Source organism: Lepus europaeus, chromosome 13 (genome assembly GCF_033115175.1).
Source record: "Lepus europaeus isolate LE1 chromosome 13, mLepTim1.pri, whole genome shotgun sequence".
NCBI lineage: Eukaryota > Metazoa > Chordata > Mammalia > Lagomorpha > Leporidae > Lepus > Lepus europaeus.
In genome coordinates this window covers 82,371,464-82,388,718 of record NC_084839.1, presented here as the reverse complement: position 1 = coordinate 82,388,718, position 17,255 = coordinate 82,371,464, and the positions used below count along the sequence as shown (strand labels likewise).

The window sequence follows — 17,255 nt, the reverse complement described above, 5'->3', positions numbered from 1 at the left end:
CCCAGGCGAATCCTGCATTCTCCTCCGATGTGCGTTTGTGTGTGTTTTACTGGGAAAGGCATGCACGGAAGTCCTGACAGCAGACAAGAGTCTTTGTGTAAAACTCACCCTGAGCAGGTTCGCCCTCTTCCGTGGCTTTGAGTAACCCTGACACAAGGACGCCTAACGCCCTGAAGTAACATGGTGACAAAGGGACCCGGGTGGAGGGAGAGGCAGGAGCTCCTGAATTACCTGCTCCGAGTTGGAGCAGATGGAGCAGACGGAGCAGACGTGGGCTAAAAGCCCAGCTTCTGAAGCACTTAGCCTGGGGGAGGGAGGAGAAGCTGGGTGGAGAGTGCTTCACCAGCTGGTTGTAACTAAAGCCTTGGGCTCTGGTTTTGATTTATACAGTATTGAGTATTGTAGCAGGACGATATGCAAAACTGAGTCCAATTCTTACTAACATGTGCGACATTTCCTTAGAACGTGTTTCTGAAAATCCCTATTTAGCTGATTTCTGTACATTCCATAGGCCGATCACAGTCACCAGCAGAGTGAATATTTTTCTGATGAAAATAGCATAAATGTTAAAGATTTTCAGTGTCATTTTATGTAATCACAAAGTTTTGTTTCAGGCACCAAGGTAACTGGGCCAAAGTTATTTTCTTCTAACATCAGTTGTAGGTTTTAAAGTTTTGTCAGAGTTTCGGGTAAGAGGAAGAATTATAAATAATTCCTGTGTTCCAGCATACTTGTTATCTAGTTGAATATAACCACCCTGCTTCAGGGGTTGTGGCAGGGCTCCGACTGATTGTGGAGAATTGTTATTTTGGTTGGCGTGGAAGGGACAGCTTCGAGGAAGCCAGACCCCTCCTTGAGAGGCTGCAGCTGTGCGGGTTTGACTACGGCCCATGCTCTTCAGGTGGTGGGAAGCAGCTGGCTGCTGCACACACAGTCTTCTTGGACTTAACTCCTGCTGTTCACAGAAGTGCTCACTTGAAAGAACATACTTATGTTTTCTCTAATCGCGAATATTCTCCTGCTGATTTGATGATGTAAGAAAGATTTTGGGCCGGTGCCGTGGCTCAATAAGCTAATCCTCCGCCTGGCGGTGCTGGCATACCGGGTTCTAATCCCGGTCGGGGTGCCGGATTCTGTCCCGGTTGCCCCTCTTCTAGGCCAGCTTTCTGCTGTGGCCCGGGAGTGCAGTGGAGGATGGCCCAAGTGCTTGGGCCCTACACCCCATGGGAGACCAGGAGAAGCACCTGGCTCCTGTCTTTGGATCAGTGCGCTGTGCCGGCGGCAGCGCGCTGGCCGAGGCAGCCATTGGAAGGTGAACCAACGGCAAAGGAAGACCTTTCTCTCTGTCTCTCTCTCTAACTGTCCACTCTGCCTGTAAAAAAAATATATATATATTTTGGTGAATGTTTAATGGTACAATACTGTTTAAAGATTTTTAAATGGCCACAACAGCCAGAGCTGGGTCGATCCAAAGCCAGGAGCTTTTCTTCCAAGTCTCCCACGTGGATGCAGGGGTCCAAGCACTAGGGCCATCTTCCAGTACTTTCCCAGGCCATAGCAGAGAGCTGGATTGGAAGTAGAGCAGCTGGGACTCAAACTGGTACCCATATGGGGTGCCAGAGGTTTAACCTTCTACACCACAGTGCCAGCCCCAATATTTTTCTGTATTTGTGCACCAGAAAAACTCCAAGGTGAAAATTTTCTGTTTTTCTAAAAATCAGAAAGATTTTATTCTTTTCTAAAAACAATTCCTTTTAAAGATTTCTAGTGTGCCCCAAAGAACTGCCAGGAATTTTATTCTTTCTTGAAAAACCCATACATTTTCTACATCCTGACCTCGTCCTCCAGCGCAGTATTAAGCTTCTTGGGCTTCCTCCCCCTTTTGTATTTGGGTCACATTTTTGTCATCAGCAGCGTCTGGCTCCAGCTTTTCCAGACTTGGAGTATTTTATCCCCTCTACTCTAGGCTTCTCTCAGTTCCTCAGGACACGTCGTTCTCCTTTGTCACTGTCGTCACATCTGGGTTATGTGTCCTCTAGTATCCATGGGGGCACGAACTGTGTCTGTTTTATTTACCCATCTGAGCCTCAGTACCATGCCTGATGTTTTCTAGATGCTTGTATCATTTTATTTAGAATTTTCTTTCGTTTGCAACCAAAAGCATGCATACTGACTTCACCGCAGAAGCAACTCCTGTTGGCTCATGGGATTAAACTCTTGTAAAGATTCAGGTGGAACTTTCACTGGGACCCAGCCATCCAGCCAGAACCTCATTTCTCTCCTCCCATTTCTTATTTCCAGTTACAGACAGGTGCTTCCCCTCATAGTCTCAGGATGGCTGCCGGGGACTTGCAGGGCTCTGTGGTTTTCCATGTAAGCCATTTAGGGGTGGTGGGGTTGGGGTGAAGAGAAAGTTATCTCTTCCCAACTATTTTTTTTTTGACAGGCAGAGTTAGACAGTGAGAAAGAGAGACAGAGAGAAAGGTCTTCCTTCCGTTGGTTCACCCCCCAAGTGGCTGCTATGGCCAGCACGCTGTGCCGATCCGAAACTAGGAGCCAGGTCCTTCCTCCTGGTCTCCCATGCGGGTGCAGGGCCCAAGGACTTGGGCCATCCTCCACTGCCTTCCTGGGCCACAGCAGAGAGCTGGACTGGAAGAAGAGCAACTGGGAACCAGCACCCCAACCGGGACTAGAACCCGGGGTACTGGCCTCACAGGCGGAGGATTAGCCTAGTGAGCCGCAGAGCCAGCTCTTCACAACTATTGATCAGAAATCACTGGTCACATTCCGCTTGATAAACCAAAGACGCCTCCCCATCCTTCAAGCGGTCTCCTGGGCTGGGAGGAGATGGTGCCGATTGGCTTGGGCGGCCTGTGGAGCCAGGATGAGTTCTTCAGGAACCGTGGGGTTGCTGCACCTTCAGGAAGAAGGGTCACCAAGATGGGATCCTCTGGTGCAAGCCCAGGGGGAGAGATGCTGGAGAGCCGAGAAGCTGTCTGTCACAGGGCCCAGTGACTTACTAGAGCAGGGAGGAAGATTAAGCGGCATGGTCTACTGTTGTCTCCGGCCTAAGGTTTTGTATGAGAGAGCTGCTGATAATTACTGTGTATTTTATTTTATTTTTAAAGATTTATTTATTTATTTGAAAGGCAGAGTTACAGAGAGGTAGAGGCAGGGAGAGAGAGAGAGAGAGAGAGGTCTTCCATCACTGGTTCACTCCCCAGATGGCTGCAGCAGCTGGAGCTGTGCCAATCTGAAGCCAGGAGCCAGCAGCTTCTTCGGGTCTCCCACATGGGTGCAGAGGCCCAAGGACTTGAGTCATCTTCCACTGCTTTCCCAGGCCATAGCAGGGAGCTGGATCAGAGGTGGAGCAGCCAGGACTCAAACCAGTGCCCGTATGGGATGCCAGAACTACAAGCGGCGGCTTTACCTGCTACACCACAGCGCCGGCCTCTACCATGCATTTTAGTGATACACTGCCACCGCACTGCTCCAAAGTCAAAACTGCATAATGTCTTATGGAGTTTGGGAAATAAAAATGGTGTTTTCTGGAAATATTTGAAGCATGATGAGATTCACTTTCACAAGCTAAATGGCTTCCGTCCTCCTTATTTCAAGGGTGTGAGTGGTGGTCATGTTAGCTACAAGTAGAATTGAGTATGAAGGAAAGATGGGGGATTTCAGGTTGGGTGTCTGGTTTTGAGGAGCCCATGAGACATTTGGGTAGGCGTGTCCTATGAACAGCATGCAGAAGTTGGGACAGAGGGCTAAGAGGAGGTGTGGTCTTAAGATATCTGGGTTTTAGAAGGGGCAGCCAGGGGCAGTAGTTGAGAGCTCTGATGCCCCTTGATCATCTGTTTCCCCCACTCAGACACCCACCAGATGAGTCTGCTTCATTCATTCTTCAAGTAGCGATTAGTTCCCAGAGAGCAAGAGATGTACTGAATGCTCCTGGACATGTGGCAGTGAATCATAGAACCAGACTGCCTGGGTTTCAGTCCCTGCTCTACTCTTAATGACTGAGGAAACTTGGGTAGTTTGTTCAACTTCTGGGTCTCAGTTTCCCTATGTGTCAAGTGGAAACTATTAGTACTCAACTTAGCAAACTGCTAAGAAGCACACTTGGCCCATCACAAGCGCTACATATGCATTTACTATTTCTACTATTATTATGTTACTATTACAGTTATGATGACTTGAGTCGTAAATGTAGGAAAGCTTGACCAGGGGGAATAAATGGAAAAATCAGATTGAGGATTAAATGCCCAGGATCCTAGAGAATGTGCTTCTCTGGAGGTTTAAATAAATGTCCAGTAAATGCTGGTTCTCTTTGCTGCTCTTGCCTTTTACTTACAGTGTTTGGCGTACAAAAGCTGTTTATCTTTTTATATTGGCCCATTTTTAAAGAGAAATATGCTTGAGAATATCTAGTCTCTTGCATTTCTTTTCTGTAATCATTTAAATCACTCTTGTCTTTCTCTCCTCTGCACATACTCACTGTACTTATTTTTCCAGCCTTCCAACATATTCTTTGCAATGGACGACGTGGTCAAGGTTGGAGACTTTGGATTAGTGACGGCAATGGACCAAGACGAGGAAGAGCAGACAGTTCTGACCCCAATGCCAGCTTACGCCACACACACGGGACAAGTAGGGACCAAACTCTATATGAGCCCGGAGCAGGTGAGTTTTCTGTGCTTTTAGATAGCTTGACAGCAAGCTGACTGTGCCCAGTGGGTCTCCTCCCATTGTAGCAGGGCATCCTGGGAGCTTCAGAAGAGCAGTCCCGGCCGTCTCCAGGCCAGTGTCTCACAAGGTTTTTTATGCTTAGATCAGTGGGTTTCAAACCTTTGGGGGAAAGAGAAGGAGGTCTTCCATCCACTTGTTCACTCCCCAAATGGCTGCCATACCCAGGGCTGGACCAGGCCAAAGTCAGGAACCTGGAACCCCATCCAGGTCTCCCGCGTGGATGGCAAGGATCCAGACACTTGGGTCATCATCTGCTGCCTTCCCAGGTGGATTAGCTGGGAGCTGGGTGGAAAGCGAGCAGCCAGGATTTGAACTGGTGCTGCAATGCGGCACACTGGCATTATATGCAGCAGCTTAACTCGCTGCTATACAATACCAGCCCCCTCATACTGCTTTGCATTCAGGCCATTCCGAGAAGTTATTTGGCTAAAGTATGTAAGAAAATCTTGGAGCTGGTGTTGTGGTATAGCAGGTAAAGCCACCGCCTATTGCGCTGGCATCCCAATGGGGTACCAGTTCAAGTCCCAACTGCTCCACTTTTGATCCAGCTCCTTGCTAATGTGCCTGGGAAAGCAGCAGAAGACGGCCCAAGTCCTTGGGCCCCTGCACCCATGTGGGAGACCCAGAAGAAGGTCCTGGCTCCTGGCTTTGGATCCACCCAGCTCTGACCATGGCAGCCATTTGGGGAGTGAACCAGTGGATGGAAGACCTCTCTCTCTCTGTCTCTCCCTCCCTCTCTCTCTGTAACTCTGCCTTTCAAATAAATAAATATCTTAAAAGAAAAAGAAAGAAAGAAAATCTGGCCCCAACACTATTATACAGTTAAAAAAGAGACCAGTGTTTCATTTCAGATAATTGTCAAAATTCTACCTTTATAGTACCTCAAAACTAAATAAGCAGCAGTTTCTTAAGACATTTACACTGTGGAACCCAAAATCATATCAGTTAATATTTTGTAATCTGTTATGTTACCATCCTTTGATCATTTTGCACTGTAAATGAATCTTTTTACCTGTGCACGATTTTGTACCATTGTGCATTGCTATTTGGAAATTACTGATCTCCTAAGTTAGGCAACTGTTCCAAAACTTGCCACAGTTCATTACACAGTTAAAAACAAGACAGTATCACCACCAGTCTCCCCAGAAAAGTTTTAAGTATTAAGAAGTTGTCCCAGTGATGGACACAGATTTTTCCAAAATTCTAATTTCTACTTGAAAGCTCAACTTTTATCATTGGCAACAAAAGCTGTCAGTTTCACCTGAAGTAAAACTGACATCATTCATCTTTCAGAAACCGCCTGTCGTTGGTGTTCTCTGCAAGAGCAGCTTGCGCGTGCCGTAACTCAGTCGCACAGTGCTTTTTCTTGTGGCAGCCATCGTGCTTTGATGTGGGGAGAATTACTTCCTGGAAAGTTCCTGTGGTGCAGCAGTTAAGCATCACTTGGGACGCCCACCTCCCATACTGCACAGAGTATGAGATCAAGTCCTACCTCCCATTCAGTTCAGCTGCTTGCTAATGAGCCTGGGAGGCAGCAGATGAAGGTCTAATCACTTGGGTTACTGCCATCCATCCAAATGAGACATCTGGATGGAAGTCTTGGCTCCCAGCCTAGGCCTGGTCCCAGCCCCAGCTGTTACAGTCATTTGGGGAATGAACCAGTGGATGGAAGATGTCTCGCTGTCTGTCTCTCCGCCTTTCAAATAAATAAAGCTTTAAGAAAAAAATAATAGAAACAGGTAATAGCCAGAGAGCTTGGATTCTGTTGTCACATAGGTTAGTTACTAAAGAGGTGTGGATTTAAAGACTGAGACTTAAAATAACTTTCACTGCTCAGCAGGACGTTTGAAGTGAAGTGTGTTTCTTGTTCTTTGCTTTTGTAACCTGTGAGTTCCTTGGCACTGAAGAACCTAATTACTACCAATAGAGTGTGGTGCCGCTGCCCCGATGAATGCTCAGATCATCAGTGCAGATGGCAGTGCAGAGAAGACAGATTCTGCCGTAGTATTGTTATGAAAATAGCCTTGACCTGGCCAACCTCCGGAAAGGCAGATCTGCAGGGATGCCTGGACCACAGCTTGGGAACCACTGCCTTAGATCACCTTTGGAAGGTTACGTCGGGGACCAGTCACAGGAAATGCCTCTGGGGAGGAGACTTTATTTTACTGTTACACCTTTTCCAAGTGCTTCTTTTCATTGTTGTACATTTTTATTTTTTATGTGTTTTTAAAAATGGTTTGAAGAATCCCAAGACATCTTAAATTTCAGAGATAAATGGAAAATGGTTTTAAGTACTTAGCTAGGAACTAAATAGGTTATAGCCAAAGAGTGGGTTTTCTACGGCACTTAACTCTGGAAGACTGTAAAGTGACGTACACTGATTTGAAGGAAAATAGTTGTGACTCATGACTCTCGTCTCTGGCCCTGGATGTAAGCAAATACAAAAGAAATCAGGTATTTTTAGACAGGTAGGAGTGAAAAAAATCTCCAGTTAAAAGCAATGTGCAAAAATATGTGCATAGGGTAGAAACTTTTATGGAAAGAACAGAAAGACCAGTTTGCATAAGTTTATGTGAAGAAAATTCTGGAAAGATGTGCAACAACAGAGGGAAGTGGCTGGTGGGTAGGCCTGCACAGATAAGGGACAGAGTTACTGTGACTTCTCTGGGGCCATGTGGATCAATTTCCTAGTAAAAGTGAATTTAAGAGGAGAAACATAAAGATTGGCAAAAGACATCAAAGCCAATTAATAGTGTGCACCAGTGGCTCTTGTAAAAATGAATACCAAGTGGGAATTGAATGTAAACTCCAAAATATGTTCTTCGTAAAAAGCTTACAATTTTAACTGTAGATGTCATAGTAAGCTGGGTGTGTAATTCCTGTTACATTAACAAAAATCGGAAACGGAAGATGGTAAGCACAGGGCAAGCAAAGATGGGAGTAGAGGTTTGTTTTTGATGGGCTCTGGACATCCACGTGGGAGACCTGGAGGAAGCTCCTGGCTTCAGCCTGGCTCAGCCCTGGCCATTGTGGCCATCTGGGAGATGAACCAGCAAATGGAAGACCGCTCTCTGTCTCTTCCTCTATCTCTATAAGTCTGACTTTCAAAATAAATATTAAAAAAAAAAGTACAACAAAAGGAAAGGGTATAGAAACACAAAAAACAAAACCTAAGTGACACTGAAGCCAAACACCAGTTATAATAATGAGTAATTGAATGTGTTTAAGTTCTCTGTGGGAAGGAAGAAAACTTCAGGTTTTTTTTTTACCCAAAAAAAGGTTAAATAGAGAAAGATACTAGGCTTTGTCTGTAGTTAGTGTTTGAACATTTATCCATGGTAAGTCAAAATAGGATATACTTGCATTTCACACCTCTGTGCCACAAAGAAACATGTGTGAAACATACATGCAGAGTGCAAGTGTACATGATGACATCAACAACCAAAAAGGCTTATCGTGGTTTGTTTTGATTTTGGTTGTGATTTGTTTTTGCTTCTGTTTTGGCTAGCTAAAAATTCTAAAAGCCTCCTAAACACCCCTCAGGTAACTAATGAGGAAAAATGTACTCATAGAAAATGTTAAGAAATAATGAAAGGAAAGAAGGACACTGAAATCCAAAATGAGACAGTTGGGTGTTTTTTTGTTTTTGTTTTTGTTTTTGTTTTTGTTTTGTTTTGTTTTGTTTTAACAGGCAGAGTGAACAGTGAGAGAGAGAGAGAGAGAGAGAAAGGTCTTCCTTTTGCTGTTGGTTCACCCTCCAATGGCCACCGTGGCTGGTGCACTATGGCCAGCGCATCGCACTGATCCAAAGCCAGGAGCCAGGTGCTTCTTCTGGTCTCCCATGGGCCATCCTCCACTGTATTCCCGGGCCACAGCAGAGAGCTGGCCTGGAAGAGGGGCAACCAGGACAGAATCCGGCGCCCCGACCGGGACTAGAACCTGGTGTGCCAGCACCACAGGCGGAGGATTAGCTTACTGAGCCACGGCGCCGGCCGACCTGGCCGACAGTTGGTTTTTTGTTTTTTTTGTTTTTTTTTTTTTTTTTGACAGGCAGAGTGGACAGTGAGAGAGAGACAGAGAGAAAGGTCTTCCTTTTGCTGTTGGTTCACCCTCCAATGGCCGCCGCGGTAGGCGCGCTGCGGCTGGCGCACCGCGCTGATCCGATGGCAGGAGCCAGGTGCTTATCCTGGTCTCCCATAGGGTGCAGGGCCCAAGGACTGTGGCCATCCTCCACTGCACTCCCTGGCCACAGCAGAGAGCTGGCCTGGAAGAGGGGCAACCGGGACAGAATCCGGTGCCCCAACCAGGACTAAAACCCGGTGTGCCGGTGCCACAAGGCGGAGGATTAGCCTAGTGAGCCGCGGCGCCGGCCCGACAGTTGGGTTTTAAAGGCTGTCCTTCTCAGGTGGAGGCCGGGGGAGCCCCAGAAGAGGTCAGAGCAGCCTACCCGCTCCCTGAAACAGTACATAGTCCTCTCCAGCAGATCTGAGGAAGAGGGAGAAAGCCACAGATAAGTTCAGAAATTAGAAAGATACCGCAGAAATTTTAATTTTACACGTTGATGGTTTGCGACCAAAGGTATCCAAACAGACTTCAGTAGGAACAGAGAGCCACCGACCCAAGTCGTTGAATCACCCTGTTCAAATGATGGGGCGAGCATCTGGTGAAAAACTCTATGAAATCTCGAAATACCACAAGTAGATATTTATACCAGAAGAAAAAAGACCGCAAGAGCCATGAAGTACCAAAATCATGGCTTCTGAGCAGTGGAACCTTGAGTGACTTCTAATCTATTATTTTGGATTTTCCTGTATTTCCTGCTTTTTTCCACCCAGCATATGTCAGAAATCGATACTAAAAAGTTTTTAATATTTTTCAGAATTCATCATTATTTTAAGAGGCTAGAAACAGTATTTCTGCATGTTGAATATTGTGAAAACAAGGAATTCTATCTGGATGCTTATGAATGAAAAACTCACAACATGGAAAAGTGTCCCCAACAGCCCTGTTTAAAACAGATGATGACCACAAGCCTAATATATTGTATATTCTTTTCCTCGCCTGTTTAATTCTCTGACATCTTTTTTCTTCTCTGAAATATAAGCTATCAAAAACAGGGCCGCAGATCATTGTTGTTGTTATTCTTATCTCTAACACCTAAAACAATGCCTAGAATGTGGCCCATGGCCTTAGCCTTCGGTGGATGAGTGAAGGTGAAGGAGAGTGAAAAGGTGAACACCCAGGTAGTGGGATCCTGCCGTCCTGTAGCACTGCTGTGCTGGTGGACTTTGGCTTGTGCCTACTGAGAGCGAAGAGCCTGTGCGTTCTGTGGGAGGCAGGGAGATAGGAAGAGATCACAGCTGATTCTCTCTTTGATACTGCCGAAGCTACCAGAAAATCAGGATAGCTGTAGAAATTTTGTCATTGGAATATATAGAAATTAAAATATGGTAGTTAAAAATGAGATGTTAATTCTCTTAGTAAATCTTTTAAATATAGAAACTGTCACTTTGTTAAATGTCCCTTAAAAAGATCTCTCAAAATACTTTGGCTGTATGAATTGTCTTACCCAGGCTTCAGATGATGTACCAAGATAGTGTTTTAAAATATTTATTATCCAAGTTCTTTCTTTTCTTCTGAGTAAATGAGCGGGGCCCACAGTTACTTTGTTCTTACTTGTAATTACCAAGAAATACAGTCCAAGTTCAAGTATTGCACACTTATAAAAGTTATTTTATTTCTTTAAAGATTTATTTATTTATTTGAAAATCAGAGTTACATAGAGAGAGGAGAGGCAGAGAGAGAAAGAGAGAGGTCTTTCATCCGCTGCTTCACTCCCCAGTTGGCCGGAACTGCCGGAGCTGCGCCGATCCAGAACCAGGAACCTCTTCTGGGTCTTCCTATGCAGGTTCAGGGGCCCAAGGACTTGGGCCATCCTCTACTGCTTTCCCAGGCCATAGCAGAGAGCTGGATCAGGAGTGGAGTAGCCAGGACTCAACCCAGCGCCCATTTGGGATGCCAGCACTGCAGGCGGCGGCTTTACGCTACTACACCGGCCCTAAAAAACAGTCATTTTAAACTCTAAAGCATATTCTGCCTCTCATGAGATTTTTACTGAATTTCTTGTTTTTAGATGTTTTATTAAGATAATTTGTCATGTGTTCATGAGGTGACATTATTTTTAAAATGTATTAGTAGCCTTAAAAATAATAGCATAATTAATAATGCTTTTTTCTCATTATAGATTTATCTGGCCCATATGTAGGAAATATGGAAATTATGGGAACATAGAAAAAATAAAAATCACTTACTAAAAATCTCTAAAACATTAATAGTAGTTATTTCCTTTTATGTCTATATGCACACATCATATAACACATTTGTACCTTACTTAGGGAAACAAAATTGGGATTCTACTCCATAAAATTTTGGATGCAATATTAAAATGTAAGCATTCCCATAGTTTAAATATTGTTTGAAAACTTGGTATGTTATTTGTATGGGTGTATTTGCTCAGTTCAGCAATTTTTCCAGCATTTTTAGGGGGTCATTTTATTTATTTGAAAATTGTGGTTTTAGGAGTATCACTCGGGTAACTATCCCTACTCCCAAATCTCTGTCCAGCTTCCCAACTCCTTTAGGGTAGATGGGATTGAATATTGCGCAAGGATATCCTCCTCACCCCAACTCTGTAGGCGCTGGGGTTTTTTTGTTTATTTGTTTTTGAAAGGCAGAGTTAGTAAGAGAAAGAGAGAGACAGAGAGGAAGGTCTTCCTTATTTCCATTGGTTCACCCCCCCCCCGCCCCCAAAATGGCTAGACTGGAAGAGGAGCAACCAGAACAGAATCCGGTGCCCCAACCGGGACTAGAACCTGGGGTGCCGGCACCGCAAGTGGAGGATTAGCCACAGCGCCGGCCAGCACTGTTTTTGAGCACAGTTTCTTTGAATACTTCCCAACCCCAGGATGACCGGTGAGGTTTCCAGTCACTGCAGTCACTTAGGACGGAGGAGGGCGACAACAGCTGGTGTCTCTGAAACTTTCCATCTGCCCTCATGTATAAGCACAGTGGCAGGTGGCTGCGTGAAGAACCCAGGAGAGCGATCTCAAGTACTGCTTAGAGGAGGGTTGTGAAGGGCTCAACAACCCAGCAACTTCCTTGTGAAACCCCCCACCCCATCCTCTCTTCCCGCTCCACCTGCCCCTGTTAACACCCTTCTGTGGCCCTTTGCCAAGTGCCAAGTTACAGTCCTCAGGAAGTTTTCACAAATCAAAGGGCTCTCCCAAGTCACCAGGAGGTTGCTTGTCATTTGAATGAGGCTGTGTTTAATGGAGTAGTTCAGTTGTGATTCATTTGTTCATTCTAACAAATAAGTATTTATTGAGGGCCTGCTCTGTGCTTAACCCAGTGCTGGATGTTGGGAATACAAAAGCAGCAGTTCCCTTGCCTCCGGGACTTTATAATCTAGTCATGAAGAATAAGAATATACACATGAAAATACAACTGAGAATGCAAAATAGTCCATAATTAGGGGCCATAATGAAGGCTAACCACAGTTGATTAATGGTTTGGAGTAATGAAGATTTTCTCATAAAAATGGGTGAGGACAAAGATGATTAGAAATGAGAGATTTGCTTAGATAGGGTTCCCTTTGAAAAACTTCACCTGGGGGGAGTCAGCGGCCCTTGCCGGCTCCAAGGCTCCAGGTTTCTGGGGCTTATTTGACTGATGCATATCTCAGAGCTGTACCTGGGCTTCCCCTCTGTGATGCTGAGTAGTTTAATTACTCCAGGGGAGCAAGTTGGAGGAGAGGCGGCTCTGGGGATTAACTCTTTGCTAACACTTTTACCCATGCATGGAAACCAAGAAATGACCCAGTGAACTTTGGGCTTCTGTGCCTGCTACGTATCCATTGTACTCTCGCTGTGTTCAATTTTTATTTAATGTCGTCTTCCTGTGGGATTTCAGAATCACGGAAACAACTACTCTCATAAAGTGGACATCTTTTCATTAGGCCTGATCCTGTTTGAGTTGCTGTACCCCTTCAACACGCAGATGGAGAGAGTCAGAGTGAGTACCCTCCCCCCTCGAAAACAGATTGGAAAATCAAATAATCTAAGAATGAACAAAAGAAAGAGGCTTTCAAAAAAATGTCACATTGCTGTTCATACCAGTGGACCGGTTAGCTAGAAGGGAAAGGGTTCATGAGAGCCACACCGGGAGGGTTTATAGACTCTTTTTGCTTCCGTTTGAGGCTAGTTTGGGGACTTGGGAGTGGGTGTTGTGTTGCAGCAGCTTAAGCTGCCAGTTGACTCCCATGTCATCGGAGGGCCTGGTTCCCATCCAGCTTCCTGCTCACTTACATGTCCAGGAGGCGGCAGAGGATGGCCCAAGTAGCTGGGTTCCTGCCACCCTCACAGGAGACCCAGCTGGAGTTCCAGGCTGCTGGCTTCCGTCTGGACTAGCCCAGCTCTTACTGCCATTTGGGAAGTGGACCAGTAGATAGAAACCCACCCAATCTCTATCATTCTGCCTTTCAAATGAATAAATCTTTTAAAAATAAATAAGTAAAAGCCCAGCTCAGTCTTTACAAAATTGTTCAGCTGGGTTGTTTGTACATTGTTTTTGCCTGCACTCATCGTAGTTCAACAGTATCTTCCACATAAACTTGCAGCAAGTGCCGAGAGACAGCACTGGGCCACGGTGGGGTGGGGTGGGGGTGGCCTCTGGAAGGCCGCCTCTTCCACCCTCATGGTTCCTGTGTGGCTGCCCTCGTGCTTACCTCCAGGTCTCCAAAGCCTGTATTCTGATCACCAGCTCTCGATTCCTCAGTTGGAGAGCTTATCTTTTGACTTCTGGTCACAGTGATCAGATATAAATCTCATCCCAAATCAAAGGACTTGTAACTGAAAGACCTAGCAAGTAGTCCATACAATAAACGGATAAAAAGAAAACAAAATTATCCAAATTGCAGAACACAAAGGCCCTAAAGCTTCTAGAAAAGAAAAATCTAAGGAAAGAATCAGGAACCAGATGGTTCAGAACCAGATGGTGTGGGGCTGGGGCTGGCTTCGCAGTACCTCTAGTTAAGCCACCACTTACAACACCAGCACCCCTTTTGGAGCACTGGTTCAAGTCCCGGCCGCCCCACTTCTGATCCAGCTCCCTGCTGATGCTGCCTGGGAAGGCAGTGGAAGATGGCCCAAATACTTGGGCCCCCGTACCTGCGTGGGAGACCCGGATGGAGTTTGTGGCTCCTGGCGTCAGCCTTGGCCAGCCCTGGCTGTTGGAGCCATTTGGGGAGTGACCGGCAGATCAAGAAATCTCTCTCTGTCTCTCCCTGTCTGTTGCTCTGCTTCTCAAAGAAATAAAACTTTCAAAAATAAAATAAAAACTTTAAAAAATAGATAAGTAAATAAATAAGTAATGAGCTTAAAATAAGCAGCACTTCTCTTTCCTTTTAGACCTTAACTGATGTGCGAAATCTCAAGTTTCCGCCGGTGTTTACTCAGAAGTGTCCTCGTGAGGTACGTGTAAGTCCTGGGATCCGGAGTGTCCAGACGAGGGGCGCTGCACCAGCACAGAGTTTGTTACCCCAGAGCCCGGCCCTGGGCCTGGCTCCCTCGGCCCAGCGCCCTGTGCTCTGACTCGCCAAGCGCCCTCAGAGGAAGAGACCTGTGGTTCTGGTCCCGCCACTAACTCTCCAGCTCCGTGAATTTGATGGCAGTCTGAAAGAACGGGCTTATTCCAACAACAGTTTTTTAAAAGGCCCTGATTTCCACTGATTCCGTGTTTGGGAGTTTTATCACGAGGCAGATGATTCCAGAAGAGTGGGCGGGCAGTAGAGCAGGCCTTGAGGGAACACGGTGAGCCGGACCTGTGAGGTTAGAGGTTGTCCTTCCATGCACAGTCTGTGTTTACTACGTCTGATCCAGAAACACATCACTTTTAACTTCTTACATTGGTAAAGCCAGACTTTTCTTAAATAATTGAGTTGAAGCAAATTAAACGGTGTTATGTTAATGATCAAATGTGAAAAGTCAAATTTTATTTCAGTGCATTAATTATAACAAAGGGTTACATTAAAATAAGATTTATAGTAATATACTTAGCTATGCTAACCTGAAATGTTTTAAGAAAAATTCTTATATGCAGCTCCTAAGAGTAGGTGTTAAAAAATAAATAAGTAAATAAATAGTAGGTGTTACGTTAAAAGAGATTCAGAACAAAACCAAGAGAAAGCGTTGAGTGCCGTTCTGCTGTGTGTGTTTTTTTAATCGAAATTTTTATTGAGATAGCTGTAGATCCATATGCACTTGTAAGATACTTTATTTTCAAAATCAGATGATGTCTGTGTTTCCAGGATGTGATTTAAAAACACTTTATGTCAGAAAGTCATCAATGACCCTAAAATAGTTCATGTTTCTTTGGAGCACGGGCTGGCAAGCTGGGGCCCAGGGGTCGAATCCAGCCTGCAGCCTGTTTGCATAGTGAGGGCTTGCTGGGGCCCAGTGGTGCCCGTCAGTGTACCTGTGGTCTGTGGCCGTTGTGCTGCAGCGGCGGAGTTGAGTAGCTGCATCAGAAACTGCAGGCCTGCAGTCCTATACAGTATTTACAGAACATTTCTACTGACACAGATCGCAGCCTGTCTGTTTTATCACCAAACCCTCTTTGTGTTTCAGTATGTGATGGTCCAAGACATGCTCTCCCCATCCCCCATGGAACGGCCCGAAGCAACAAACATCATTGAAAATGCCATATTTGAGGAGTTGGAGTTCCCAGGGAAAACCGTGCTCAGACAGAGGTCGCGCTCCGCGAGTTCTTCAGGAACAAAACATTCAAGACAGCCCAGCAACTCACAGAGCCCTGTGCCAGGCAACTAGCCTGGTGGCAGCGAGCAGCCCACTGCCCAGGCCGGTGGCTTTCCCAGACCACGGCCTTGAACAGACTGGGCTGCTTTCTCTAAGTCCCATTTAAACTGGATTTGGGGCGCTGCGTGATTGGAGCAGCTCTTCATTTCGGCTGTACTGAAGAGGAGAGCCGTGGAAACGACCAGGGGTCATCGTCCCTGCTGGTCTCTCGAAGCCCTTGGCTGAGCTTTGGGGCCCTCACCTTTTGCCCGGGGAGGTAGAAGCCACCCTTGTATCAGGTGGAGATTTTAAATGGAGATATTTTTATAGTTCAGAAGAACGAAAGCCCCCCTGCCCCCACATGTGGTAACCACATGGTTCTAGAAATAGGCTTTCTAGAGAGACGATGGTTTTGAAAGTGAGTTCCCAAAAAGCTGACTCCGTGTTTCGTCCCTGGTGGGTGAAGTAGGAATCTGCACTATTTGGGAGGAGAAGCAGCACAAATTGTATACTGGTTTCCATCTGTAGTTTTCTAGGCGTTTTTGTAGCATTAAATAGCTTTATTCCTTAGATGGTTCTAGGGAGAATTTAAGAGCTTTTTGTACTTTTTACTTCCAATGAAGGGGAAAATGAAGCTTTTTAGGTAAATTGGTCAAAAGTTCTGGGTTGGGGAGGAAAAAGCTGTAGTGAGAAATGGCTCCTATATTACAACTAACTTCTTCAATTGTGGACTCTTCGACCTAACGCGAGCCTAAGCGTCTTCTTTGTAATCCTGTAGATTGGTACTTCCCCCAGACTGATTATAGATAACAGTTTAATCATCTCACTTGCTAACGTGTTTTTTTCTTTTTCACTGTAAATATGTTTATTTTTTATTTATAAAAAAATCCCAGAATCAATCCGTTTGGGTTGGTGGTGTACAGAACGCACTTCAGTGTGTTAACTATTGTGACTTCTTTCAAGTCTAAATGATTTAATAAAACTTTTTTAAATTAGCTGTGACTGAGTCTTCCTTCGGGAGTGAGTCTTATGGGGTGAGGTTTACAAGATGGGATCATGGTCCAGGAAGGGTCCCGAGACGTGTTCCTCACTGACTCCAGACAAGGGTCTTCTCTGTTGTTGCCCAGACACGTGGCAGATCCCTTTCAGAATTCACAGGACTCCGAATCCAGAGACGCTTGCCCAGTGCCTACTGAGTGCCACGGCGGGGACTAGACAGAAGGCCCTGTCCCAGACGGGGACTTGCAGAGAAAGGAGCCATGGCGACGCTGGTTGTGTTCATAAGACAGTATGTCTGATACATGCTCTGAGGGTGAGGACTAGGCACAAACTGACCAGATACAACCTCAAAGGGGCAAAAGGCATGAGTGCTTCCATCTTACAGACAAACCATGTGTGCCGCACGAAGTTACGAGCAAATTGTAAGCTGGGAAAATAATTCCCGGATATTCAGGTACCGTATCCAGGTTCTTGGATACCAGCGTCCTTCCCAGGGGCCACTTGGCGCCTGGCCAGCCGCCCCATCTTCACCTCTCGGCCAGCCTGCTCCCTGCTGCTCCCTACTCCCCTCAACCCCAGCAGGGATCCAGCTGCTGTCTTCCCAGCATGCTCCACTCAGTCCACCCAAAGATCCCTGGCCACAGGCAGGCACTGTTC

The 17,255-nt window shown here is 45.8% G+C and overlaps 1 protein-coding gene across 1 annotated transcript in view; it reads left to right on the top strand.

Moving 5' to 3' along the window:
* The window catches only part of EIF2AK3 (eukaryotic translation initiation factor 2 alpha kinase 3), a 77,007-nt gene extending 60,440 nt beyond the window's left edge, over positions 1-16,567 (top strand). The window contains exons 14-17 of the mRNA XM_062209829.1: positions 4,516-4,683; positions 12,718-12,819; positions 14,214-14,276; positions 15,432-16,567. Of these exons, the coding sequence (XP_062065813.1) occupies positions 4,516-4,683; positions 12,718-12,819; positions 14,214-14,276; positions 15,432-15,632 (534 nt within the window). The 3' untranslated portion in view covers positions 15,633-16,567. The remainder of the gene's footprint in view (positions 1-4,515; positions 4,684-12,717; positions 12,820-14,213; positions 14,277-15,431) is intronic.
* The last annotated feature ends 688 nt before the right edge of the window (positions 16,568-17,255 follow it).